The following is a 26,118-nucleotide window of genomic DNA, read 5'->3' as shown; positions in this document are numbered from 1 at the left end:
TTGTGAAGATTAAGTGAGCTAGTACACCTAGAGTGCTTTGAAGAGGGCAGAACATAGAGTGGGAGCTCCATGAACCAGTCTCATCATCACCACCATCACTTCCCTTCCTCTCCCCTGCTGGGAACCCATCACCTAGGGGATTCAAGTTGCTCTCATGCTAACCTTTGTTGGGTTTAAAACTCCCATGATTCGATGACTTTGAGATTCCATGACTACCAGGCTTGTGCCAGGTGAAATTCCTGGGCTTTCATGAATCACCCAGCCATGGGTGCCAGCTCAGGGGACAAGGTCCCGCTCACACCCCTGGTCCAGAAAGTAAGCACGACACACACCCCACTTTTCTCTCCCCACTGATATATTTGATAATTGTCCAGAACCAGAGATGGCATCAGCCAGGGGGTGAGGGGGAGTAAAAAAGAGCCCAGGGAGGGGGCTGAGGGGAGCTGGGCGGCAGGGTTGAGGAGGGGAGAGGGAGAGAGAGGGAGAGAGGGAGGCGGGGGGAGGGAGGGAGAGAGAGAGAGAGAGAGAGAGAGAGAGAGAGAGAGAGAGGGGCAGGGGGCGGGGCGGGTGGGGAGAGAAGCAGCGGGAGGGCGGAGGGGGGTGTAGACGGGAGAGACCTTGAGGGGGCGGGGCCGAGGTGGGGCCACGGGGAGAGAGGCCCCGCCCCCAAGAATACAAAATAAGGGGGCCACTGGATTGGGCTTTCCTGGGCTTGGGGGACAGGGGGTAGACTGGAGACGTGGTGGGGATGAGGTCAGTAGTAGGTTTCCTTCTCCACCCAACCTGGAGAGAAGACGGAGGAGAAAGAGACCGGAGAGCCGGGCATGGAGAGACGCTCAGATAGAGAGACCGCGCGTGGCGCAGGAAGAAACCACAAGGGGCAGAGGCACAGGGCAAGGAGAGGAGGAGGCCCGGAGGACAGGAAGCGACAAGCGGGTTGGAAAGGGGCCAACATGGAAGGGAGGCGGGTGGGGGTGACAGAGTGAGTGAGGTTAGCGGCAGACACCCAGCGCCGCTCCCGCATCCCCGCCAGCTGCCCGGTCCTGCCCCCCAGCCCTTCCCCCGTGCCCAGCGAGCCCCCTCACCCCCGGGGTTCCTGCGCAGGATGAGTTTGCGGATTTCGTCGTAGACGAAGATGAGGAAACTGTAGGGGAAGGCACAGAACCACCAGCTGGGCCTGCAGAGACGGGAGAGCAGGAGGGCGTCAGGGCGGGCGGTGACCATGATAGGGGGACCCAGAGGCAGAGTCCCAGAGGACGGAGGGCCCCTGGGGGGATGGCCCTGGATCCTTCTGCCCATAGTCTAGGCCCAGGCCACGGCTGCAGGTGGGCGGGGCCTGCTGAGTGCCCCGTGTGAGGGGCCCCACGGGCGGATACTCCGAGGAGCCTGGAGCAGGTGGTTTGTGTGTGGGGGGCACTCACTTGAGAGGGTACATGCGAAGGGCCACGTCCATGCCAGGGCAGTAGGACAGGAAGGCGGCGAGGGCTGTCTCCTCAAACAACCCAAAGATCAGGATCTTGTTCCTGGAGGCACAGGCAGGGCTGAACGCAGAGCACCTGACCTGGGATCCCCCCACCCCACAGAGACACAGGGAGAGACAGACACAGGGACACGCAGAAGTGGAGACAAAGAGAGGCAGAGAGACACAGGCCCAGACCCACACTGAAATATGAAGGCAAAAAGAGACAGTGACACACAGACAGGCAGGGGTGGGAAAAGATAAAGCGGATCTGGAGGACCTGGTGTGTGTATGTGCACAGGCGCACACAACACACAAACACACAGGATCCAGGACAGGCGTGACCGCTGGAGAGAAAATCAACTCAGAGGCAAAACTGAAACAGACAGACAGATGCAGGGCAGGACAGAGGGGAGCCCTTGGGCCTCACTTCATGCCCTGCTGGAAGACGGAGTTCCTCCGGGTCTTGCAGATGATCAGGTCTGCCCACTGCACAACCACTATGCTCACGAAGAAGGCCGTGTGGCATGTGAACTCCACTACTTTCCTCTGCTCATATGTCTGCAAGGGCGATGCCGCGAGGGCAGGATGGTGGTCAGTGTGGCTGTGGCCCCGGCCCCCCACCCCCACCCCAGGCCCATGTGCTGGTTGTCTGCGCCCTGCGTGGGGCCCCAGGGGACATTGGGGACTCTGTCCAGATGGTCTTCTCTCCGGGGAAGCTCCCAATCCCGTGGGAAGAGTCAGGAAATGTACAAAGAAGAGGTGGGGAGAGTAATGGTGACTTCAGCTGTGGACCTCCTGGGGGAAGCCAGCCAGGCTTTGAGGGGACAGAGACGGAGAAGAGGACAGCAAAGGCGTCTCGCCTGGTGGGGCAGAGAGCATGGCTGGTGGACAGGGGACTGTGATGGGCTGAGCCAAGAGTGCCTGAGGGCCCCTTGTGGCTGGTCCCTGAGGGTCTGTGTGTGTGTGTGTGTGTGTATGCGTCTTTTCACAGCTGCACCCGCGGCATGTGGAAATTCCCAGGCTAGGGGTCAAATTGGAGTTTCAGCTGCTGGCCTACACCACAGCCACAGAAACTCGGGATCTGAGCCACATCTGCGACCTACACCATAGCTCCCGGCAACGCTGGATCCTTAACCCAGTGAGCGAGGCCAGAGATCAAACCCGAGTCCTCAGGGATATTAGTCGGGTTCGTTATCACTGAGCCACAACTAGAACTCCTGGTGAGGGTCTTGATGCTGCCCGGAAACAGAGGGGCCATCACAGGAAGCTGCCCATGCATGGGATGCTACAGGCAATGTCGCCACCTAGGAGGCCCCGTCCAGGCTGCCTGCCCCACTCACCCACTGCTGCCCGTAACTGTCCTCCAGGTCATTGACGGTGCGGTCGTCCCAGTTTAGCCTGATGCCGACTAGGTTGCTGGGCAAGAAGCCGTTTTCTGCCAGGATCACAAAGTAGGAGAAGAAGCCACCAAGAGCCTGGATCATTCCTGGGGGAGGAGATAAGAGAGAGGAAGAGCGGCTCAGGTGGGGGCAGCAGGCAGCCCAGGGCATCTCTGAGGCCCTTGAGACCTGCCCTGGGAGGACGGTGGGCTACCTCAGGCCTCTTGCCTGAGCATCATCTGGGGCTGGGCCACCTGAGGGTGCTACCTGGGGCAGGGGCTTTGGGGGGGGCAGAGGGGCCTCCCTGAGATGGAGAACTTGGAGGCTCCCTCCCACCTGACCCAGGCCACCTGGACATCAGGAGATAGCTGAGGATCCTCCTTTTTTTTTTTAGGGCTGCACCCATGGCATATGTAAGTTCCCAGGCTAGGGGTCGAATCGGAGCTACAGCTCCCAGCCTACACTGCAGCCACAGCAATGCCAGATCCAAACTGCATCTGCAACCTACACCACAGTTCACGGCAACACTGGATCCTTAACCCACGGAGCGAGGCCAGGGATCGAACCCGCATCCTCATGGATCCTCATCAGGTTCGTTCACCACTGAACCATGAAGGGAACTCCCCTGAAGACTCTCTTTGCAGAAGTGACCTCCTCAGGCCTCTGACCATGGCCTCCAAGCCTCTGCTTGCCAGGACACTGCCAGCCACAGGGCACTCAGCACCTGGAAGGCTCTGCACACCTCACCTCCAGCAGCAGATTGAGGAGGAGGCGGAGGGGTGAGGCTTGCTCCTGCCCTCAGAGGGCTCATAGGCTAACTTGTCCTTCCCATCATGAGACAGGTGGAGCGATGGATGGCCATCCTGGGGCCAGCCCTGATCTGCCACTGGGTACCCCCTGTGTGCCCGGGCAAAGCCCCAGGCCTTTCCTCCACCTGTGCCAGACCCACCTCAGTGACCACCACACACCTGCAAGTCACTCCTTCCAAACCTCCAGCACCAGGTCCTAATTTTTACTCCACTCATTCAACACAAAGTTTCCAAGTGCCCAAGGTGGGCCAGGCATGCTCAAAATCCTGGGCATCCAGCCGTAAGGGAGGTGGGGTCCCCAGGCCCTCACCGATCTGCCCATAGGCCATGCTGATGAGCCTCTCATTGACCAGCTTGTCAGTGCGTGGGTTCCTGGGCTGTCTCTTCATGATGTCACTCTCAGCAGCCTCATAGGCCAACGAGATGGCGGGCACCTGGGCAGAGGAGGCCAGTGAGCCAGGGAGGGGGCACCCTGCCCTCCCAGGGCTTGGGGATGGCTAGAACTCACCATGTCGGTGCCCAGGTCAATGCAGAGGATGGTGATGGTACCCAGAGGCAGCGGGATGTTGGCCATGATGAACAGCAGGAAGGGCGTGATCTCGGGGATGTTGCTGGTCAGGGTGTAGGCAATGGATTTCTTTAGGTTGTCGAAGATCAGGCGGCCTGTTGGCAGGGGCAGGCTCAGACCTTGGCACCCATACCAGGGCACCCTAATCCCTTTGCCCCTTCTCTGCCCAGTCCATGCATCGTTTCTTTTTTTTTTTTCTTTTTGGTTTTTAGGGCTGCACCTGCAACATCTGGAAGTTCCCAGGCTAGGGGTCAAGTTGGAGCTACAGCTGTGGGCCTACACCACAACTCATGGCAATGCCGGATCCGCAACCCACTGAGAAAAGCCAGGGATGGAACCTGCATCCTCATAGATACTGGTCAGATTCATTTCCTCTGTGCCACAACGGGAACTCCCATGCATCCTTTCTAATCCATCCCCCCATCTCCCACCTTTCCACACAGACGTCTGACTATGTCACCCCTGTTCAAACGTTCTTGAGATACAATCACCTTGGAAGATTGTTTGGCATTTTTTATGAAAGCGAAACATCCCTGGTGTATGGACCCAGCAATCCTATTCCTAAGCTTATACCCAAAAGAAACGACTATTTCTGTCCACCCCAAAGCAAGTACAAGAATGTTTACTGCAGTGTTAGTTATCAAAGCTGGAACCTAGACGGACCCACTGGCCATCCATAGGTGCGTGGACAAGTAAACTGCAGTCCATCTATAAAATGGAATTCTGCCCAGCAAAAAAAAAAAAAAAAAAAAAAAAAAAGCAACGAGCCACTGACATCCCCAACTCCATAGATGAATCTCACAGATGCCATGTTGAGTGAAAAAAGCCAGGCACAGAAGCATTTATATCACATGATTCCATTTAGAAGAGGTTCGAGACTAATCAATGGTGCTGGAAGTCAGGAGAGCGGTTATTTCCGGGAAGAGGGAGATAGACTGGAGGGAACCTGAGGGAAACCCAGCGGGAGGCTGAAAATATTCCCTATCTTGATGGAGGCCTGGTGGTTTCATAGCTGTGTCTGTGTCTGTAAAAAGTCACAGAACTGCCCAACTTTATGTATGAATGTCATATCCAATAAAGATTCCATCAGCACAGTGTGTATAAAGTACAAAGAAACTGAAGATGAACCCAGTCAGCACCCGCCTCCACCTCTACCCTCCGTGTGCTGATGAGCAACAAGGTGTGTCATTAAGAAGGGACAGAAAGGTAGGCTGCACCGGGGTAAGGATGGTTTGTCATCTTTGTGTGGATATAAGGCACCTGGCTCTTCTCACCTATTGGCTGCTCCCGCACAGTGCTGTCCTCCACAAACTGCTGGGGTCTCATCCTAAAATGTCTCTGGGTGAAATGATGACTTAAATGTGCTTCAGCAAAATCCAGTGTATGTGTTGAGATGGGTGGTGAGCTGATGGCTGCTGGAGCTGGGTGACAGTGGCATGGCGGTTCACTGTACCATTTGCTCTGCTTTGGGTATACCTGGAATTTCCTCTTCTGGAAGTTAAACTTTGTGGGTTTTTTTTTGTTTGTTTGTTTGTTTTTTTTTCACTTCAGAGAGGCCTTCCTTGTCCCTCCTATCTGGGTAGGACCCTTACTGTTATCACCCTAGCACCCTGCTGGTTTCTTCTTGGCACTTGTCACACTGTAATTATGTTTGTTATGTTACAGTTTCTTTGCTAACTTATTGAAGGCTGTCTCTCCCAGCTCCTTGAGAGCAGGGACCATGCCTGCTCTGCTCACAGCTGTCCCTCCAGCCCCTGGCAGGACACACCAGGAAAGAGCCCAATAGATGTCTGAAAGGCCTGAACACGTACATCCGTGAGGGTGTGCTTTGCAGATGCATGGAGGGTGTCTCGGGGGATGAGAAAGGGTTAATCATGTGTCCTCTGGGCCACAGGGGACAGGGATAAGGGAATTTCATTTGACACACTAGGCTCAGCCTTACTGTTTGAATTCTCTCATTGTGAGTTATTTTTTTACTCTGGGGGCATTTCAAATGCACCACAGCATGAAGAGTGATTGTTTCTGGATGGTGAGGTTATGGGTGATTCCAATTTGTTTCTTAATGCTTTTCTACATTTGCCATAATTATCATGAATTACTTTGATGATCAGAAAAAAATTGAATGTGAACAAGCCCCATCTGTGGCCGCAGCCAGGCCCATAAGTCCTGAGGCCTGGGCTCCCACGGCTCTGCCTGAGACACAGTTTGGGCCTCACACACGAGCTCCTTCACATGGTCCTGCCTATGTATGCAGCTCCCTTTGCTGGCGCTCCTCTAGGTGAAAATTCCCACATGGCCTAGAGACTTGGCATAGGGGTCCCTGTCACTCGGGGAAAGCTTCCTCGCCCACTGTCTCCAGGGGGCGGGGGAGCAGCTTCCTCAGGGATCCTGCAGGACCCTCTACTTCTTTGAGGTTGCGCTTACAGTATTTATTATTATTATTATTCTTTTAGGGCCACACCTGCAGCATATGGAGGTTCCCAGGCTAGGGGTTGAATCAGAACTACAGCTGCTGGCCTACCATACACTATAGCCACAGCCACAGCAACGCAGGATCCGAGCTGTGTCTGCGACCTATACCACAGGTCACGGCAATGCCAGATCCTTAACCTGAGGCCAGGGATCAAACCCACATCCTCATGGATACTAGTCAGTTTCTTAACCCCCTGAGCCACAACAGGAACTCCAGCACTTAGGAATATTTTTAAAATGTGTCCAAGTCTGCCTTGCCCACCAGACTGGGCCTGCAGTGGGTGACACAGTGACCCAGGAGTGTGCTGGCTCAGTCCCACCCCCAGGGAGCCTCCAGCTCCCTCGGGGGTGGGGAAGACTGAAAAGGACAAGCTCTGGCCCTGTCGGGGGGGCGGGGGCAGGGTGTGTGTGTTGGGGAGAAGGCCTAGTGGTATTCTGCAGTCTTCCCGCTGTAGCCCTGGCCTGTTCCCCTTGCCCTTCTCCTGCCTCGTGCAGGGACGTCGGTGTCCACGGCCACCCTGGCCGACTCACTCACCCTCCTCCACACCCGTGACGATGGAAGCAAAGTTGTCATCCAGCAGGATCATGTCCGCGGCCTGTTTGGAGACGTCAGAGCCGGCAATGCCCATGGCCACCCCGATATCAGCCTTTTTCAGAGCAGGGGAGTCATTCACACCATCCCCAGTCACAGCCACGATGGCTCCCTGGAGGGAGAGGGGGTGAGGACAATGCCCAGATGCCAGGCCCCCGGCCCCCTCCTCTGAGAGACCCCAGCCAAGCCCACCTGTCTCTGACAGCCCTCCACAATGATGAGCTTCTGCTGGGGGGAAGTGCGGGCGAAGACAATCTCTGTGTGGTTCTGCAGGATCTCATCGATCTGCTCGGAGGTGAAGTCCTTGAGGTCGGTGCCATGGATCACGCAGGCCTTGGCGTCCCTGGGAAGAGCAGAGAGTGGTCAGGACCTATAGCGTGTGATGCAATGACACCTGATAGACAGACTCATGGGCAGCAAAGGCAGAGGATTGGGCTCTAAGAGAGGGACAGATGCTCTGGGGGAGGGTCAGAGACAAAGGGACACATGGGAGGAGGCGGCTGCAGTAGGAGGGTTGTAGGGCGGACCTCAGGAAAAACTTTGGGACAGCGGATTTAGAGGGACAGAGATATGAAGGCAATTAAGCAATGGAGACACTCACACAGATAGGAACGAAGAAGAGAAAGCTAAGGATTTCAGAACAGAGATGAGACAGAGATGAGGACATAAAAGAGGAAGAATGATGGACAAGAAACAAGGGATCTCAGGAGTTCCCACTGTGGCTCATCGGTAGTAAACCCAACTAGTATCCATGAGGCTACGGTTCAATCCCTGGCCCTACTCAGTGGGTTAAGGATACAGCATGGCTGTGAGCTGTGGATGCGGCTTAGATCCCAAGGTCCTGTGGCTGTAGCTCTGATTTGACCCCTAGGCTGGGAACTTCCATATGCTGCAGGTGCAGCCTAAAAAGAAAGAAAAAATAAAAAAATAAAAGGAGTGTCTGTCATGGCTCAGTTGTTAACGAATCTGACTAGCCTCCATGAGGCCTTGGGTTTGATCCCTGGTCTCAATCAGTGGGTTAAGGATCTGGAATTGCCCTGAGCTGTGGTGTAGATCACAGATGCAGCTCGGATCTCACATTGCTGTGGCTGTGGTATAGGCCCGTGGCTACAGCTCCGATTCAACCCCTAGCCTGGGAACCTCCATATGCCGTGAATGTGGCCCTAAAAAGACAAATGGCAAAAAAAAAAAAAAAAAAAAAAAAGGGAGGGATCTCATAGAATCCTCTCAAGTGGGAATTGCTAGCAGGCCATTTCAGAGAGAAGGAAAATGAGGCTCAAGGAGGCAAAGCTGGGATGCAAACCTACACCTTGCTCACCACATGCAGCTGCAACACCAGGCTGCCCATCTTCACGTGGGAGGAACAGGACCCAGATGCTGAGTCAAGAGAGGAAGCCCAAGAGGAAGAGAACCTGCAGTCCCAGAGGCACCTGAGCTGGGCAGGGCAGGGCTCACCTGGGGTTGACCTGGCTGACGGGAATGTTGAGGCGGGCGGCAATGTCCTCCACAGTCTCGTTGCCCTCGGAGATGATGCCCACGCCCTTGGCAATGGCCTTTGCGGTGATGGGATGATCGCCCGTGACCATGATGACCTGTAGGCATCATGCGGAAATGGTTCTGCCTCACTGCTGGCGCTTGGGGCCCTTCTGGTCCTGCCTCCCCGGCTGCCCCAGGCCACACCTTGATGCCGGCGCTGCGGCACTTGCCCACCGCATCAGGGACGGCCGCCCGTGGAGGGTCAATCATGGACATGAGGCCCACGAAGCAGAGGTTGTCGGTGGTGAAGTTGACGTCATCACAGTCGAAGGCAAAGCCCTTAGGGAACTGCTCCTCAGGCAGGTAGTAATGGCAGAAACCTGGTGCAGGGATGTGGGCGCGGAGCTCCAGCCTCGGTCCTCCCTGCCTCCCACCCACAGCTGCCCATTCCTGTGGTCAGGCTCCCCGGTTGGTCGGGAGGTCAGTCATTTCTAAAAGATGCCTTCCCCTCGCATTCATTCATTCATTCATTCGTTCATGCATTTACGATGCATTCTGGGAGGCCCTATCCTGAGCCAGGCTCTGGGCAGCATCGCATCCCTCCTTTCCCTCAAGGGCCCCGTAGCTGGCCCAGCCCCGCCCCATCTCGGCCCCACCCGTGGCACACACCAAGCACACGCTCGCCCAGGCCGCCGAGCTCGAGGTAGGCGTTCTGGAAGGCTTCCTTCATCTCTTCGTCCAGCGGCTGCTCTTTGCCCTGCAGCAGGATGGTGGAGCAGCGGTCCAGGATGCGTTCGGGGGCGCCCTTCATCACCAGCAGGTACCTGTTGTCATTGGGGTCCTCGGTCTCGTGGATGGAGAGCTGTGGACAGAGCAGAGGGCGGCCGTGTCTGAACCTCGCAGGGACCCAGAGGCTGCCTGCTCGCCACTCAGGAGGAGGACTCCCTGCCACCCCACCCAGAGCCACGGGCACAAGGGCAGAGCCCTCAGGCTCCCCAAGAGGGCACTGCCCAAATCTCTCTACCTGAGAGCTCTTCAACTGTTTCTTGACTCTCTCACAGAGATCTCTGTCCCTCTGTGTCTCTCTCACAGAGAACTCAGGGGCCCTTAGGACACGTGCCTCTCTCTCTGTCTTGCCTGACAGCCTTCAATCTCACATCTGACCCATCACCGAACCTGGTCAGCTCACCTCTGAAGTCCCTGGGTTCTGACCTCTTCTCGCCCCCATCCAGCCACCACCATCTCTCAGACGAAATATCCTCCACACTGAGTCCCTGTTTCTGCCCTCCCCACCCCATCGTATTTCCTCCCCATGGCAGCCAGAAGGATCCTTTAAAGTATGAGAGCCACTTTGGAAAACAGTCTGGCAGTCCCTCCTCCAAGTTTAAATATAGAGTTACATATAAACTAGCAATTTCCAAGTATGCATCCAAAAGTCATGCAAACTATGTCTGCGCACAAACTTGGAGGCTAATGTTCACAGTGGCATTATTCATAGAAGCTAAAGGGTGCAATTAACCCAAATGTCCATTGACAGATGAATCGATAAGCAAATGCAGAATATCTACATCACATAATGTTATTCAGCCATAAAAAGGAACGAAGGGAGCTCCCTGGTGGCTCAGCGGGTTGAGGATCTGGCGTTGTCACTGCTGAGTTCAATTCCTGACCCAGGAACTTCTGCATGCCCAGGGTGTGGCCAAAAGAAAGGAAAAGAAAAGGAATGAGGCACTGATCCTTGCTACCACATGGAGGAACCTTGAAAACATTATGCTAGGTGAAAGAAGCCAGACACCAAAAAACACATCTTGTATGGTCCTATTTATATGAAGTGTCCAGAATAGGCAAATGCATAGAGACAGAAAGAAGATTAGTTGTTGCTTAGGGCTCAGGGAGGCGGGGGAGGTAGGGGAACAAAGCCAAGGAATATGAAGTTGCTTTTAGAAGTGATGAAAATGCTCTAAAACTGTGTAGATGACAGCACGTATCTGAGAATATACTAACACCTCTGAATTATACACTTTGAGGGATCTATGGTATGTGAAAAATACCTCAATAAGGCTGTTTTTTTTTTTTTTTTTTTTTTTTTTTTTTTTTCGGCCTTGCCCATGGCATGCAGAAGTTCCCAGGCCAGGGATCCAACCTGAGCCACAGCAGTGACAACACTGGATCCTTAACTGCTAGGCCACCAGGGAACTGCTAAATAAAGCTGGATCACTTTTGTTTTCTTTTTATGGCTGCACCTGAAACACATGGAAGTTCCCAGGACAAGGGTTCAAACAGAACCGCAGCTGTGACCTACACCGCAGCTTGTGGCAATGCTAGATCTGTAACCCACTGAGTGAGGCCAGGAATCGAACCCACATTCTCACAAAGTTGGGTCCTTAATCCTCTGAGCCACAATGGGAACTCTAATAAAGCTGTTTTTAAAAGTGTGAGTCAGGAGTTCTCTTGTGGCACGGTGGGTTAGGGATCCTGTGTTGTCACTGCCGCAGCCTGGGTCTCGGCTGTGGCGCAGGTTTGATCCCTGGCCTGGGAACTTCCACAAGCCACAGGTGTAGCCAAAAAAAAAAAAAAAAAAATTTTTTATAAAAAGTCAGTCAGGTCTCATCTCTCCTCTGCTCTGTGGCCCAGGTTCCCCCTCAGGGTTACATCTAAGCTGTGTCCTCAGCACACAAGACCCAGTGGGACCTGGCCTAGCACCCACTGCCCTCCCCTCCCACCGCATTCCCCAGCTCCACACTCCCTGGCTATTGTTCAGATCCAGCAACACGTTCCTGCCTTGGGACCTTTGTACATGCTGCATCTGCTGCTCCCAGAGACCTGCAGGGCTCCCTTCCTCAGCCGATGACTGGCTGATATATTTAGTATTTTATCATGTCCTTTTGTCTGTCTCCTCACACCCGAATGTAAGGCTTACGAGAGGAGGGACTTCACTGTTTATCTCTAGCGCCTAAGACAGGTGCCTCTGATGTGGTGGCTGCTCAAAAAAAAGGTGTTGAAAGGAATGAATGCCATCTCTGGCTGGTTTCCATTCTGCTGCCAGAAGATCATTACGCCTCTGCCTCCTACTCCATCAGAGACCTGTTCTCACTGCTGGGGCTTTTCCTCTCCCCATCGGTTGGATACTATTATTCCCATTTTACAGATGGAGAAATCGAAGCTCTGGGAAATACAGTAATTTTCCCATAGCAGAGGGCAGTGGGGCAGAGCTGACTGCTTTTGGGGTACCACAGAGGAAGTGATGGCCAGTCTGACTCTCCTGGAGAGCCCAGGGTACCTGGTATTTGTTGGTGGAGTTGAAGGGGATCTCGGCCACTTTCTTATTGCGTTCACGCATCAGCTTCACGGAGCCGGAGGACAGTTCGATGCACTTGAGCAGGGCAGACTCGGAGGCATCCCCAGCCACGTCCCTCTGCGGGGAGAGAAGCTGTCAGGGCAGATCAGCACGGGATGGGCGGGGGCAGGGCCAAGGTGAGCAGGTGGCCGGACCCACCTTGAGCACAGGAATGTTGTCCTGACCCCCCTTGAAGACAGCACGGTTGCAGAGTCCAGCAATGTGGGACAGGGCCACCCAGGTGTGTGAGCTCTTGTCAAATGAGGTCCCTGAAGGAGGCACGAGTCAGGGCTGGGGATGCCTGGTGGCCAGCCACCCTCGGTGCCCACCCAGACCCACCCTCACCTGACTGGTCCTCAGTGGTGTCAGCCTCGTGGATCTGGTTGTCGAACCACATGTGGGCGACCGTCATGCGGTTCTGGGTGAGGGTCCCTGTTTTGTCTGAGCAGATGGTGGATGTGGAGCCCAGGGTCTCTACGGCCTCCAGGTTTTTCACAAGGCAGTTCTTCCGAGCCATGCGCTTGGCAGTCAGGGTCAGACACACCTGGAGTGCATGTAAGCGGGGTGGTGTGTTACAAGTAGAGACGGACAGCAAGGCTGGACCAGCAACATGACTGCCAGCAACCCAACTGCCCAGCCCAGAATTCTGAACAAAGGGTGGGGTGTCGCCCACCAATTCCACCCAAGGCAGAGACTCACAGAAATGGGCTCAGAGGCACCCCCAAATAAATGTACGAGAGGGGTCACAGCAGCAGCATAATGGTCCCAAACTGAAAACAACCCAAATGTCCCCAGCCGAAGGGATTGATAAATTGGGGAATAAGGGAGCTCCCTAGTGATCTAGAGGTTAGGATTTGGTGTTGCAGCCTGGGTGTAATCCCTGGTCTGGGAATTGAGATCCCACATCAAGCTGCTGCATGCTCCAGCCAAAAAATTAAAATTAAAAAATAATAATAAAGTGAGGAATAAAAGATGGGAATACTATACAACCATGAAGAAGAACAAGAGACCACTGCCTACACTGCATGGTTGAAGCTCAAAAGTAAAATGTTCAACAAAAAAAAGAGTTCCTGATGAGTGATTCTGCTGATATGAAGAACAAAACTATATTGTTAGAAGCTAGGCTATCAGAGGGATAACCTTTGAGTTGGGGGGTAGGGACTGAGTGAGGTTTTGAAGGGGCTTCTGGGAAAGGCAATCTTGGAGCAGCTGACCTGGGATGTCTTCAGCTGGCTCCAACTCATCAGGCTGTACGCTCTCATGTGTGTATAGTGTACGTCAGCAAGTAAAAGGCCTTTGAGCCAGAGGAGTTTTGAATATGCTAATATGGAAAACTTGGCAGGATATATTAAGTAAAATAATCACAGGGGTGTTCCCTGGGGCCTAGCAGTTAAGGATTCGACATTGTGGTGTGGGTTCGATTCCTGGCCCAGGGACTTCCACATGCCTCAGGAGTGATTAAAAAAAAAAATCACAGAGCAGAGTAGGATGGTCCCTTTTACGTGCCCTGAAAACAGTTACTACCCACGCAGCAATATGCCCACCTCTGCTGGGAACAGTGCAGGGAGCCTGTTTCCGGAGGTGGGTAGTGGGTTGGCAACTGCCATTTCGTCTTTTAATTATTTGAATGTATTCTTTAGACCTTGTACCATGAGGGTGTGCCTCTTAATTTGGTAAGTTAACTTCAATTGGGATTGGCTGGCTAGCCCTTTCTTTCATTTATTTATTTAATTTTATTTTTTTGTCTTTTTAGGGCCGCACTCAAGGCATATGGAGGTTCCCAGGCTAGGGGTCCAATCGGAGCTGTAGCTTCACCACAGCCACAGCAACGCTAGATCTGAGCTGTGTCTGTGACCTACACTGCACCTCATGGCAAGGCTGGATCCTTAACCCACTGAGGGAAGCCGGGGATGGAACCTGCCTCCTCATGGATACCAGTCAGGTTTGTTACCACTGAGCCACGACGGGAACTCCTGGTCAGCCCTTTCTGACTGGCAGTGTTTCTCGAGATTTTTGTTTGTTCGTTTTGTTAATGAAAGCCTCTCAGTCCCAGGACTCTCTGCATTCAAAACCCAGGAGGCTCGGCCCTCGCTATCCAAGTTGCAATCAAGATCATTGCCATCTGGCCTCCAGCCCCTTACTCCCCCAGGCTGGGGGCCTGGGCCTTACAGTGACAGTGGCCAGCAGGCCCTCTGGGACGTTGGCCACGATGATGCCGATAAGGAAGATGACAGCCTCGAGCCAAGTGTAGCCCAGAATGAGGGAGAGGATGAAGAAGGAGACGCCCAGGAAGACGGCCACGCCGGTGATGAGCTGGATGAAGTGCTCGATCTCGATGGCGATGGGCGTCTTGCCCACCTCCAGCCCCGAAGCCAAGGTGGCGATGCGGCCCATGACGGTGCGGTCACCTGTGGCCACTACCACGCCCCGAGCCGTGCCTGCGGGCCAGAGGGGACTGGGCTGAGGCTCGGCGAGGTTTGGAGGGACCCCGAGCCCCTGAGGCACGTCCGTCTGGACCAGCTGGGCCTCACCTGGGAGCCCGTACTGCCCCCAGCCTCACCTTCCACACAGTTGGTGGAAAAGAAGGTGATGTTCCTAGTCTCCAAGGGGTTGTCGTGTGTGCAGTCGGGGGAGCGGGTCTGGGGCTCCGACTCGCCCGTCAGGGAGGAGTTGTCCACCTGGGGTGGGGGCACAGAACGGGGATCAGCCCCAGGCCTGGGGCCAAGGGGGCATTTGTCCAGAGGAGATTTCAAAATTTTTGTCTGTTTGTTAATGAGGCTAAAGCCCTTGTCCCTGAGGTCTGGGTGTCTGGGAGGACAGAGGTTAGGTTCATGAAAGTGGGGAGGGTACGGGCTTCTTACCAAGGTCCAAGGTACCTGTGGGTCTGAGGGGTGGGGACTGGTGGGCTGGATTCCTGGGTCTGAATGAAGAGGGGCTGGAGGTCAAGGGTATTGGATCTGAGGGAGGAGGGGTCCTGGACTCGTGGGTCCTAGGGGAGGATGAGCTGGGGGCTGGAATCCTGGGTCTGGGGGAGGAGGAGGGGCTAAGGGGCTGGATCTCTGGGTCCTAGGGGAGGAGGGGCAGGGGGCCTGGACCTCCTGGTTCTTGGGGAAGGATGGGCTGGGATCTGGACTCCTGGGTCTGAGGCGGGGGGGGGGCGGGGGGGGGGGCTGGAGGTCTGGACTCTTGGGCCTCCAGGGAGGGCAGAGCTGGGGTGCAGGCTGACCTTGCAGCCATGGGCTGAGATGATGCGCAGATCGGCTGGGACTCTGTCTCCGCCCTTGATCTCCACCAGGTCCCCGACCACCACCTCCTCAGCGTTCACCTGCATCTTCTCACCTTCTCGGATCACCAGGGCTTGCTGGGGGCCGGAAAGAGAAGTCACCTCCCTGACTTGCTCGGCTTTGTGCCCCTGTCCACGGCCCCCCGGCCCCTTCCTGGGGCCCCCTCACCTGGGGAACCATGTTCTTGAAGGACTCCATGATCTTTGAGCTCTTGGCTTCCTGGTAGTAGGAGAAGCAGCCGGTGATGATGACCACGGCCGCCAGCACGATGCCCAGGTACAGCTGCGGGGAGACACAGCGTCACGGCCTGTCCTGGAGGAAGTCCCTCCAGCCCCACCCTGACGTGTGTGGAATCTGGGAAGGGAGCTTTGTGTCACTTGTGTGTCTGACCTCCAGTTGGCTCCATCTGAGGGTCTGTGTGTGTGTGTTTGTCTGCCCATGTTTGAGTCCTGCTTTCTGAACATAGGTGTGTCTGAGCCTCTGAGTCTGTCCATCTCTCTTTTTTTGAGGGTCTGTCTGTCTTTCTGCCTGTGTTAGAGAATCCAAGAATATGCTATTTTCTGTCCTTGTGTCTGTGTTTGGGTCAGTGTGCTGTCGGTCTGTCTGCATGCCTAGGTTTAAATGCCTGGGACTATTTGTGTTTGACTCTCTCTGTCCGTGGATCTCTGTCCTGTCTCTTTCTGTGGTTCTTCATGGGTCTGAGACTCTGAGTCTGTTTGCCTGTTTAGGTTTTATTATTTATTTTATTTATTTTTTTTTCTTTTTTAGGGCTGCGCCTGCGGCATGTGGGGGTTCCCAGGCTAGGGATCCAATTGGAGCTGTAGCTGCCAGCCTACGCCACAGCCACAGCAACACAGGATCCAAGCCGTGTCTGCAACCTACACCACAGCTCATGGCAACACTGGATCCTTAACCCTCTGAGCAAGGCTAGCAATCAAACTCATAACCTCATGGTTCCTAATTGGATTCATTTCCGCCATGCACAAGGGGAAATCCCTGTTTAGGTTTTAATTTCTAAGAATGCCGTTGTGCTTGCTTCTCATATCTCTCTGTCTGTCACCAGCTTATGCCTGCACCTCTGTGTGTGTTTGAGTTCCTGGGTCTGTCAATCTTGTGTCTGTGCCTGTGTGCCTGAACTAGGTGGCCGTGTTTGAATCTGTGTGCAACTGGTATCGTCTATATTGACTCTCCCCACTAGGGGAGATATGCATGCACATGTGTGTGCAAGGATCTCCATGTAGTCAGAATGTAGGTCTTTGTTTGTGGGTGTGGTGTCTGTTGAGGCCAGGCATGCCCCCTGTGTTGGGTGGAGGGTCCTGGCGAATCAGCAGGCGGGTGTGCCTGGGTCTCTACCTGAGCCCCCTTACTCTTTGGGTACCTTGAGCCCATCACCACCTACTGGTGTCTATCCCCAAGCCCACTGAGGTCACATAGCCTTGGGATGGAGCCCCAGCTCACACTTCCTACTGTGTGACCTCGGACAAGTTACTCAGCCTATCTGAGCCCCCACTTTTCCTCATCTCTTCTCTGGTTCTCTCACTGGGTAACTGTGAAAGTTAGACAAGAAAAAGTTGGAGATTGGGCTTTGGAAAGTCTAAAGGGATGGGGAGAAGTGGGTTGTGCGTCTGTGTCCCTGAGGGGACCAGCCCTCAGGCTGGGCAGGGTGAAGGGCACTCACGTTGTCGCCAGAGGGATCGTCCTCAGTGCCTGCCTGGATGCCATAGGCCAGGAAGCACAGGATGGCGCCAATCCACAGCAGGATCGAGAAGCCCCCGAAGAGCTGGCGGCAGAACTTGACCCACTCGGGGGTGGTCGGCGGTGGTGTGAGTGCGTTAGGCCCGTCGCGGGCCAGGATCTCCTGGGCTTTGCTGTGGGTCAGACCCTGAGGGACACGGGACTCACACAGAACCCTCCTGGAGCAACCCTGGCACCCCAACAGTACACAAGCTCCCCCAGGCCCCCAGGGGGCCCGGCTTCCCATCCCCGCCTCCCTTGGGGCCCAGCCGGCCGCACCTGCACGCAGTCCGTGTTGTATTTCCGGCAGACCTCTTCCACTGACATCTTGTGCTCTGTCTGGAGGACAGGAGTGCGGGGACGGTGAGTGTGGAGGCCTGGCCGGGGGTGGGGGGGGGGAGCCTGCTCCGAGAAGGTGTGGGGGTATAGAGGGTGGGACTCACCATAGCCACCTCCTTTTTGAGGTCATCCAGGTCCCGGCGGTCTTTGGTGCCCTTGCCCTTCTTGGGCGAGCCCTTGTCATCTTTCTTGTCCTGCGAGGTGGCGACACGATAGCTGTCAGAGTCACCAGACTGCGGGCGAGAAGGGGTTACAGGGGGACACCGGCCCCGCAGGCCCCACTGGCCCCCTGGCCTGGGTCTGTCTGTGTGCAGCCGCACCTCTAGGCTGGAGCTAGCTCTGGGGTTCCGTCTGTCTTTGCCCCAAGTCTCCGAGTTTCCTTTGAGCTCTGGGGGTCTCCTCCATCTCTGGCTCCATGTACCTCCGGGTCTCTGTCCTGAAAGTCTCTATCCAGGTCTGTCTGTGCCTCTCTCTCTGTAAGTCTCTCCCCTTTGGCCTCCATGTGTCTTTTTATCTCTGTGTGTCTCTGTCTCTTTGTCCTTCTCCCTGGGCCAGCTCCCGAAGTGTCCATCTCTTACTGTGTCTGTCTGTCTTTCTTGATCTGTTTCTCTAGGTCTCTGTGTGCCTCTCTGCCTTATTCTGTTTTGTCTTCTCCGTCTCCTTCTACCTCTTTATCTCTCCATCTCTATCTGTGTGTATCTGTGGCTCCTTTTCTGTTCTCTCTCTCCCTTGTCACTTCACAGTGTCTGTCTTTTTTTTTTTTTTTTTGGTCTTTTTGCCATTTCTTGGGCCGCTCCCATGGCATATGGAGGTTCCCAGGCTAGGGTCAAATTGGAGCTGTGGCCGCTGGCCTATGCTAAAGCCACAGCTATGTGGGATCCAAGCCGTGTCTGCAACCTACACCACAGCTCACGGCAACGCCGGGTCATTAACCCACTGAGCAAGGCCAGGGATTGAACTGGCAACCTCATGGTTCCTAGTCGGATTCGTTAACCACTGAGCCACGACGGGAACTCCTGTCTTTCTGTCTGAGTCTCTGTGAATGTCTCTCCATGATTTTGTTTCTCTGATCTCTGGCTCTTTGGGGTTCCCGCCTTAGACGATATGTCTCTAGCTCTGGAACTCTCTCTCCCCGAGTCTGGCTGCGTCTGTCTCTCTAGTTCTCATCGCTCTCCAAGTTGGTGTGTTGGGGTCTCAGACTGTCTCCAAGCATCAGCATTTCTGTCTCTGTATCCTCTCCATCCTCATCTCTCCTTCTCTCTGTCTTCAACTCTCAAGTGACTTCCTCCTCTGTAACGCTTGCTGCGTCTCAGTCTCTCTATCTCTCATTGCAATAGTCCCGTTTGTCTCTTGCTGCTCCGCCGTCTTCCTCTTTGTCCCTGTGTCTCTCCCTGAGTCCACCTCAGCATCTCTGACCTTGCAGCTCCCAATCGCCTTATCTTTTCTGCCTGGCTCTTTCCCTGGCCTCTCTCCCCAACCCCATGGATGTCTCTGTCTCTCAAAGGGCCCAGCAAATCTGGAGAGACCTCCCCCCACCCGCAGGCCTGGCAGGAATGGAGAGGAAAGGGCCTTCTGGGTATTGGTCACAGCTGGAACAAATGCTCAGGAGGCAGCCTGCTGTGTACAGGGATGGTGGCCTGGTTGGACAGGCAGCCAGTGCTGAGGGCCTTGACTGACAAACTGTGGGCCCAGCCTCTCTCCTGGGGGCTGGAGGGAGCCATGAATAGTTTGGGCAGGAGTGGGAATGATCAAGTCTCTGGAGGATAGGCAAGGAGCTGGCTGGGATTAAGGGTGCCAAAGATCAAGAGGCAGAACCCCCGGGGCCTGGCTTGAACTCGATGCAGTAGGAGGGGAAGTGACTGAAGTTCCAGCTTGGGGGCCTGGGCTGATGGGAAAGGCAGTGTCCTTGGAGGCTGGCAGGAGGGGTGGGGCGAGGCCGGGTGCTGGTAGAGGGTCACTGACAGATCTTGCGGGCCCAGAGCCAAGCTGGGATCCCAGGCTCAGCACGGCTCAGCGCTAATCCCCTTGTGACCTTGCAGAGGGTTGAGCTGCCTGCTGTGTGCCCCCACACCCAGAGGCTGAGCCCAGGGGGCTACTGCAGCCTGGAGGCCTGAGAGTCTGGGTTTCAGGGGGTGGGAGTGAGGCTTGGCCCTGGGCCAGCCCTGCAGCAGCACTGCGTCTGACACAGAAGCATGGAGGCTTGGGCCACAGGGCGGATGATCCTCCACCCCCTACCACAGGAGGCGTCTCAGCCTCCACAGAGAGGTAGAGCCAAGGCTGGAGAGAGTGGAGGTCATGAGGTCAAGTTAGAGAAATGATGGGGAAGGCAGGAGAGGAGCGAAATGGGGGCCTGGCAGGAGTTGGGGAGAAAACCAGCTGTCCAGCCCTGAAACCTTAGGGAAAGATGGGGAGCTGATGCATGGGTCCTTCTGAGGTCCAGGGGTGGCCCCCCCAGACTCCTGGGTCTGAGGGTGGAGGGGCTGGGATACCCCAGTCCCTGGCAGGCGAGCCTTGGCTCCTGCTTTCCCTTGCCATGACCAGACTCCCTTGGGGGCGGGCTTCCATCTGTTGAGGGGGGAGCCGAGGCTTTCCCAGTCAAGGCAGGAGGCCCAGATGGGCACACCGCGGGGCGGGAGCACCTCCGAGGGTGGGGGACACGCCTGTCTCGCTGCAGCCCGCCTCTGCGGCGCTTCGCCATTTTCCATGCTGTCCGCCTCCCCTGACGCCCGCCCAGCTCAGGCAGCCTCTGCACCTCAGTCAGCCTCCCCCTCCCCCCTCAAGGTGTCTGAGGCCGTCAGCTCAGCATCTCTCCCTCGACCTCCTCTTTTGCCCTCTGCCCATTCTTCCCACCATTCAGGCTGACTCTGGTTGTCTCTGGGTAGGAAATGTCTGTCCTTGGGGCCCCTCACCTCAGCCTCAGTTTCTCTCTTCGTGTCTCCACATCTACGTCTCCCTCACATCTCTATCTTTCCATGCTTCTCTGCCATGTCTCTTTCTCTTCTCTGTGTCTCTTTCTTTCTCTTTCAGAGCATCTCTGTCTCTGCCCATTTCTGTCTTTCCATGTCTCTGCCGCCCATGCTAAAGTGACTCACTGTTCCTCCTGTCCCATGTCTTTTCCTAAGACCCCTCCCCAGCCTTCTCCTTTCTTCTCTAAGGCACTTAGCCCCAGCCTTCTCCTCCAATCTTCCCATGGCTTCCCCTCCATTTCCACTTACCTGGAAGCCATCACCTCCCCCTTCTCCCTCTTAGTCCTCTCCCCACCCAATTCTTCTCTCCTTCCCCCCATGCCCATCCCAATCCACAGATCTGCAGCCCCATCCCCCATCTCCATCCCTGGGCCCATCAGCCTTCATCCGCCATCTTTCTCCCCATCCCTCCTATTCTCTCTCCATTAGTGTCTCCCGTCCAGACCTTCTCTCTCTCTCTTTATCCCACCTCCCCCAGCCCTTCCGCCTCCCCCCCCATGGCCCCGCCCCAGACACACAGGGAGGAATCCAGGGCTGCAGCAGGGGGGTCAGGTGGTCAGTCAGGGAAGGAGGCGGCATCTGCTGGAAAGACTCACAGACAGACAAGGACATACGGACATGGAGGCAAGGGCATAGCCAGGCACGCACGATACCCCCCCCACACACGCATTTGCATGCATATGCCCTCAGTCGCAGTGGCTCTTCTGCTTCCCCCCGCCCATGTCTGCTCCCCCAGATTAGGGGCTAGATACTACAGCCCCAGGTGGAATCACACTGTGGAGCACCCCCCTCCAGGCCTGGAAGGAGAAAGAGAGGTCATCTGGTGTTCATCCCATAGTTTGGACCTGTTCCCACCCGGCCAGGGAAGCAGACTGGCTCCAGCACCCCCAGACACAAACACCAGCCTTCAGACACACCCAGACACGGTTGCAGACATTCGGACACAACCCAGGCCACACAATCACAATCACAATCACAGGCAGAAGGTGCTGCAGGGCCTGACAGAGCCAGAAGCTCGCACCCGCACACATGCACACGCACAAATATGGTTGAGCAGGCAACCACACTGGGTCAGGCAGAGATGCTGAGGGCCAGTCGGTGTCCCGAGGACCCCACACACAAAGGACACACCAACATGCGCCACAGACCCCCGCAGACCCAGGAGGCCCGGCACACACACAATCAGCGACACAACATAGAGACAGGCCTGGTCAGCCGGTCTACAGGGTCCTGCACCAGGGTCCCGGAGTGCAGGGGTCCCAGAACCCCCGCCCCCCACTGACACCCAATGTCACTGGACCCACAATGTCACACACACGCATCTCCTGGCCGGCCCGAGCACCTACCCCCATCTTGGCGGCTCCAGAGGACAGGGGCGGGCGGGCGGGGCGGGGGCAGGGACAGGGGCCTCAGGGCGGGCTGTGGCGCGGGCTCGGGCTGGGGGGCCTCTGCAGCACCCGCGCCTCGGTCCGCGCGTCCGTCCTGCCGTCAGCCCTACCGCACAGAGTCTGCGGCGGCTGCTGCCTCCGCCTCCTCATATGCCCGCGCCCGCCAGGGGGGCCGGAAGCGGCCAATCAGAACTGCCGCCGCCCTGACGGACGGCCCGCGGCCCCGCCCCCGGTACTGCAGCTGTCTTCCCCGCCCCCCAGCCTCCGCAAAGTGACAGCGCTGCCGAGGAGGGGGAGCGCTGCGGGAGGCGGAGACCATTCCCCCCCCCCGCAATGAGGGATCTGGAGACCCCCGCAGTGTGGGGTGTCGCCTCAGAAGAGGGGCCCTGAGGGTGGGAGAGCCCCGGAATCACCCTCATTGCGGGGGTGTGCCACCAGAGAGCGGGGTGCTCTGTGTAAGGTGGACACCGGGTGGGGGAAAGCCTTGTAAACCACCGCAATAAGACAAGGGGTCCAGAGCATCTCCTTCTGTAGTGAGGTGGGGGGGGAACCCTGGAGACCGTGGGGTGCTGTTTAGGAGGGAGAGCTGTAGGGGGCACAGAGGAAGAAAGACTCTACAATGAGCAGGGATTCTGCAGCCGGGGAGAAGCCCTGAGGCCCCCTCACTGTGCGAACCCCTCTCCCAACACACACACTATGGCGTGGCAATTATCCAACGAGACACAACTGCACAGGTACACGAGAGATACATCACAGTCAGGGGATCCCACCAAGCATCATACTCACACTTGACCCTCACCCAGACAGCGCAGATGCTGCAAACACATGCATAGACCACACCACCACACACCACCAGTTTCACGATCACATCCCATCACACACCAGCTTATACCCTCACACACACACACTACACAACCCTATCAAACAACCCCAGAGACTCACAAACATGTAGAAATGAAACACACATAGCACACACACCTTGCACACCCCAGCACACCACAACAGAATCACAGAATCATAAAATGCCATATAGATCAACGCACACCCTCCAAACACTACCTCACAGACACACACATCACACACTCCATTATAGCTGGCCTTGAACCATCTCACATAGAGACCCATAACCATACAACCCACAGACCCACGAACCAACACATATCCATGCTCAGCACTGTGGCACCTGCACAGGCCTCACGTGTGCCTTTGTGGACACCACTGCATAGTCACAGAACATCATACACACTCCTCCCCAATGTATCTGGGCATAAACAAAGGCCCACAGGGCAAATTTGCCAAAGTGTTGCTAATTGTGAAGGACAGACAAAAAATGCACAGAGACTCACACCCAGCACAATAATTCCTAAAAACAGATCACACACCATCCCATATCCCTCACACACTACACATATTATGTGTTGCATGGCTACCTCACACAACTTTATTGTAGCTATAAACACACCCCCAATGCCCACACCCACACACCGCACACATCCCATCTCAGAATCAGAGATTCAAAGACACAGGAGAATAAGCATGGACAGGAGGCTGGGCCAGTATGTATACACACACAGATGCATAACTGGCACCCACCTAGGCCTGTCACATACACACAATAACCCTCAGCCACCCACTGAGCCTGAGGAGTGCAGCCTCCCACCCCAACCTCTCTACTCCATGAGGAGCACCACCAGGCTCTCCCTCAGCATGGCAGAAGGGGCAGAGAGCAAGCAAGAGCCTGTCACTGTAGCTTTCTCAGAATGTGGGTATCCTCCCCACCTATGGGATTGGAGGTCTGGAGGATAGGCAAGGGGCACGCAGTGAACATGGTGTATAGCAGGTGGGTGGGGTAGGTAAGGACCCAGTCGCCGAACTGTGTGAAAGGCTGAAGGCCAGAGTGAGATAAAAACTGAGAGAGACAGAATCAGAGATTCAAAGACACAGGAGGATGGGCATACACAGGGAGGCTGGGCCAGAGAATAGAAGAGGGCAAGGAGGTGAGTTCCTTGGCTTCCCCCAGAATCCAGAGCCTCAGCCCAATCCCGTACTCTGACCCATCCCCATCCGTCCCTGCTGTCCCTTGTTGCCATGGTAACAGGGAGGCTGCCTATGCAGCAAAGGAGGCTGGGCTTGCAGACCTGGCCTGTCTCCATGGAGACTGAGGAAGGAGGGGAGCCATATCTTCTAGCCCTGGTAGTTGGCCCCCCTCTCCAACTCTGCCCCCTTGGGTGCGGGAGAGGGAGGGAAGAAGGGAAGGAGGGCCTGTCAGCATATTATCTTTTCCCTCTCCACCTTGTCCTGCAGGGATGGGTCTGGATCATGGGAAAGGGACTGGGGGGAGAAGCCTAGGGGTTGTCAGGATCCCAGGAGATTCTTGGCTCTCTCTCCCGCTCTCTAGCTGGGCTGGGGCAGATCCTGCTCCCCCACACTGTACCCCAGACACAGGCTTGTGTCCCCCCTCATGCACTCCCTCCTCAGCCTGGTGAGACTGATGACTGTGCATCGTGCTCCCAGCGCGAGGCTCTGCGGAAGTGGGGGAGGAAGATTTACGAAGGTCACAGGCATAGATGGAGACAGGAGACTCGGCAAGACAGAGGGTGAGGCCTAGAGGAGAAATGGACATACACAGCTCAGAGACAGAGAGAGGCAAATATGAACAGAAAGACCAACAAAGGCAGAGAGACTGACAAAGGTAGAAATGAAAAAATGGATGGAAAGAGATTAACAGAATTACTTAACAAAGGTGACAGAGACACTGGAACCTAGAAAGCCAAGCAGACACATGCGGCCAGCTGGGGATACTTAGAGATAAAGACTGAGGAGACAGAGCAGAGACAGGTTTGGGGTGGGGCTCAGAAATGAGAGACCCCAGGGGAGATCTGCTGATTGGTATCGGGATAGGGGTAGGGGGAGAGACCATAGTGTCTGCATCATATTCTAGTCACCTTGACAGACTGACAGTCTTGCCCAAGGGCAGAGACAGTGATTAGTCTGTGCGAGATGCAGAAACAGAGATAACCTGAGACACAAGCCCACCCCACACCTATCTCTGAGAAGCACGTACACGGCAAATGTCCGAGACCCAGGAGGAGCCAGGTAGAGACTAGGGGTGCCTTGTGCCGGGCTGGGTGCCCCAGGATGTGGCTCTCCCAAGCACTGCAATGGCAGGCAGGTCCTGCAGGGGGGACAGGGAGATGCTGCACGCCGGTGCTGAACGGACAGCTCCCGAGCTCTGGGCCGCTTGCCCGAGAGGCGGGGTCCAGCCCAGCGCCTCTCCCTCGCTAGGTCCCTCTCTCTCAGTCCAGCTTTTCTGACTGCTTAGGTCCCCTACCATCTCCACATAGTTTTCTACGGCTTCTTCTTTCACCTGCCTCAGCTCCACCTCAGTCTCTGCTTCTCTTGGCCGAAACTCCTTGGATCTCTTAACTTCTCTGCTCCCCCTCATCCCTTGTCCATTCTCTCAGGCTTCTACCTTAGCAAGGTTTGTCTCCCTGTGTCTCCCTCTTTGCTCTATTTCCCCATCCCTCCCTGCCCCTCCATGGCCTCTCCTTTTACCCCATTTCTGTCTCTCCCCTATCCCCGCCCATTTCTTTCTCCCCAACCCTCCATCTCTCCCCCTTCTACTCGGCCTCATTTTGGTTCTGGCTGTGTGACCTTCACTCGTCCTTTCTTAGCTGCAGTTTCCACAGAAACCTCCAGCAGGGCGGGGGAGGGCGGGGACAGAAGCAGACCCACCCTTCTCCCTGCTCCACCATCCCTTCGCCTTCCCCACCCCACCCCCACTGGGACCTCGCACTCCCTGTCTCGGCGGCGGCTGGGGAGATACACTGTTCAGCAAAAACACAGGGTCACAGTCACAGACAGTGGAAGATGGTCTCACGGACACACACACACACACACACACCACGATTACAAAGTCACCAAATTACTCTCACCCAGGGACACATTTGCCACCACACCGACCACCCCAGGCACCACCATGAGCAGTTTATTTGCTCTCCCCACCCCCAGCCCCATCTGGTTTGTCTTTCTACAGCTCCTTTTCCTGGTGTCTCCGCCTTTCCAGATCCTTGCATCTTTCTCCATCTGTCTCAGGGTCTCTGTCGCAGCCTCCTTCTGTCCTGAGAGAAGGTCAGTGGAGAAGGGCCAGCTGGCCGGACCTGGGATGACCTGTCGTCTGTGGGCAGGGTGTAGAATCGAGAAAATGCAGGAGTGTCCATCCGGTCTGTGGTTCCCAGTAGCCCTGGGGGGGAGGGGAGCCCAAGCCTCCAGTGCCCTCACACCCCAGGAAATGAGACCCAGGTATCCCCAG

The 26,118-nt window shown here is 55.7% G+C and overlaps 1 protein-coding gene across 2 annotated transcripts; it reads right to left on the bottom strand.

The window, feature by feature from the left end:
* Window positions 338-21,924, bottom strand: ATP1A3 (ATPase, Na+/K+ transporting, alpha 3 polypeptide). 2 transcript variants are annotated; one of them, XM_021093276.1, is made up of 23 exons: window positions 21,765-21,924; window positions 17,557-17,685; window positions 17,393-17,452; window positions 17,058-17,261; window positions 15,548-15,661; window positions 15,322-15,456; window positions 14,656-14,773; window positions 14,265-14,533; window positions 12,441-12,639; window positions 12,255-12,364; window positions 12,039-12,173; window positions 9,428-9,620; window positions 8,963-9,138; window positions 8,738-8,874; window positions 7,475-7,625; window positions 7,226-7,394; window positions 4,159-4,313; window positions 3,961-4,084; window positions 2,803-2,948; window positions 1,890-2,020; window positions 1,422-1,523; window positions 1,086-1,177; window positions 338-783 (listed from the first exon to the last, which is right to left on the bottom strand). In XM_021093276.1, the coding sequence occupies exons 1-23, from the start codon at window positions 21,768-21,770 to the stop codon at window positions 755-757; spliced, it is 3,084 nt and encodes a 1,027-aa protein (XP_020948935.1). In that variant the 5' UTR covers window positions 21,771-21,924; the 3' UTR covers window positions 338-754.

Source organism: Sus scrofa, chromosome 6, assembly GCF_000003025.6.
Source record: "Sus scrofa isolate TJ Tabasco breed Duroc chromosome 6, Sscrofa11.1, whole genome shotgun sequence".
Lineage (NCBI taxonomy): Eukaryota > Metazoa > Chordata > Mammalia > Artiodactyla > Suidae > Sus > Sus scrofa.
This window is presented reverse-complemented; position numbering and strand designations above follow the sequence as displayed.

What these genes read in the sequence shown, in the direction of transcription:
- ATP1A3 (XM_021093276.1), bottom strand. An exon ending in ACTCCACCAACAAATACCAG is followed by an intron (nt 9,621 to 12,038) that starts GTACCCTGGGCT and finishes CTCTGTCCACAG; the next exon opens with CTCTCCATCCACGAGACCGA. An exon ending in CATGGCCTATGGGCAGATCG is followed by an intron (nt 2,949 to 3,960) that starts GTGAGGGCCTGG and finishes CTCCTCCCCCAG; the next exon opens with GAATGATCCAGGCTCTTGGT.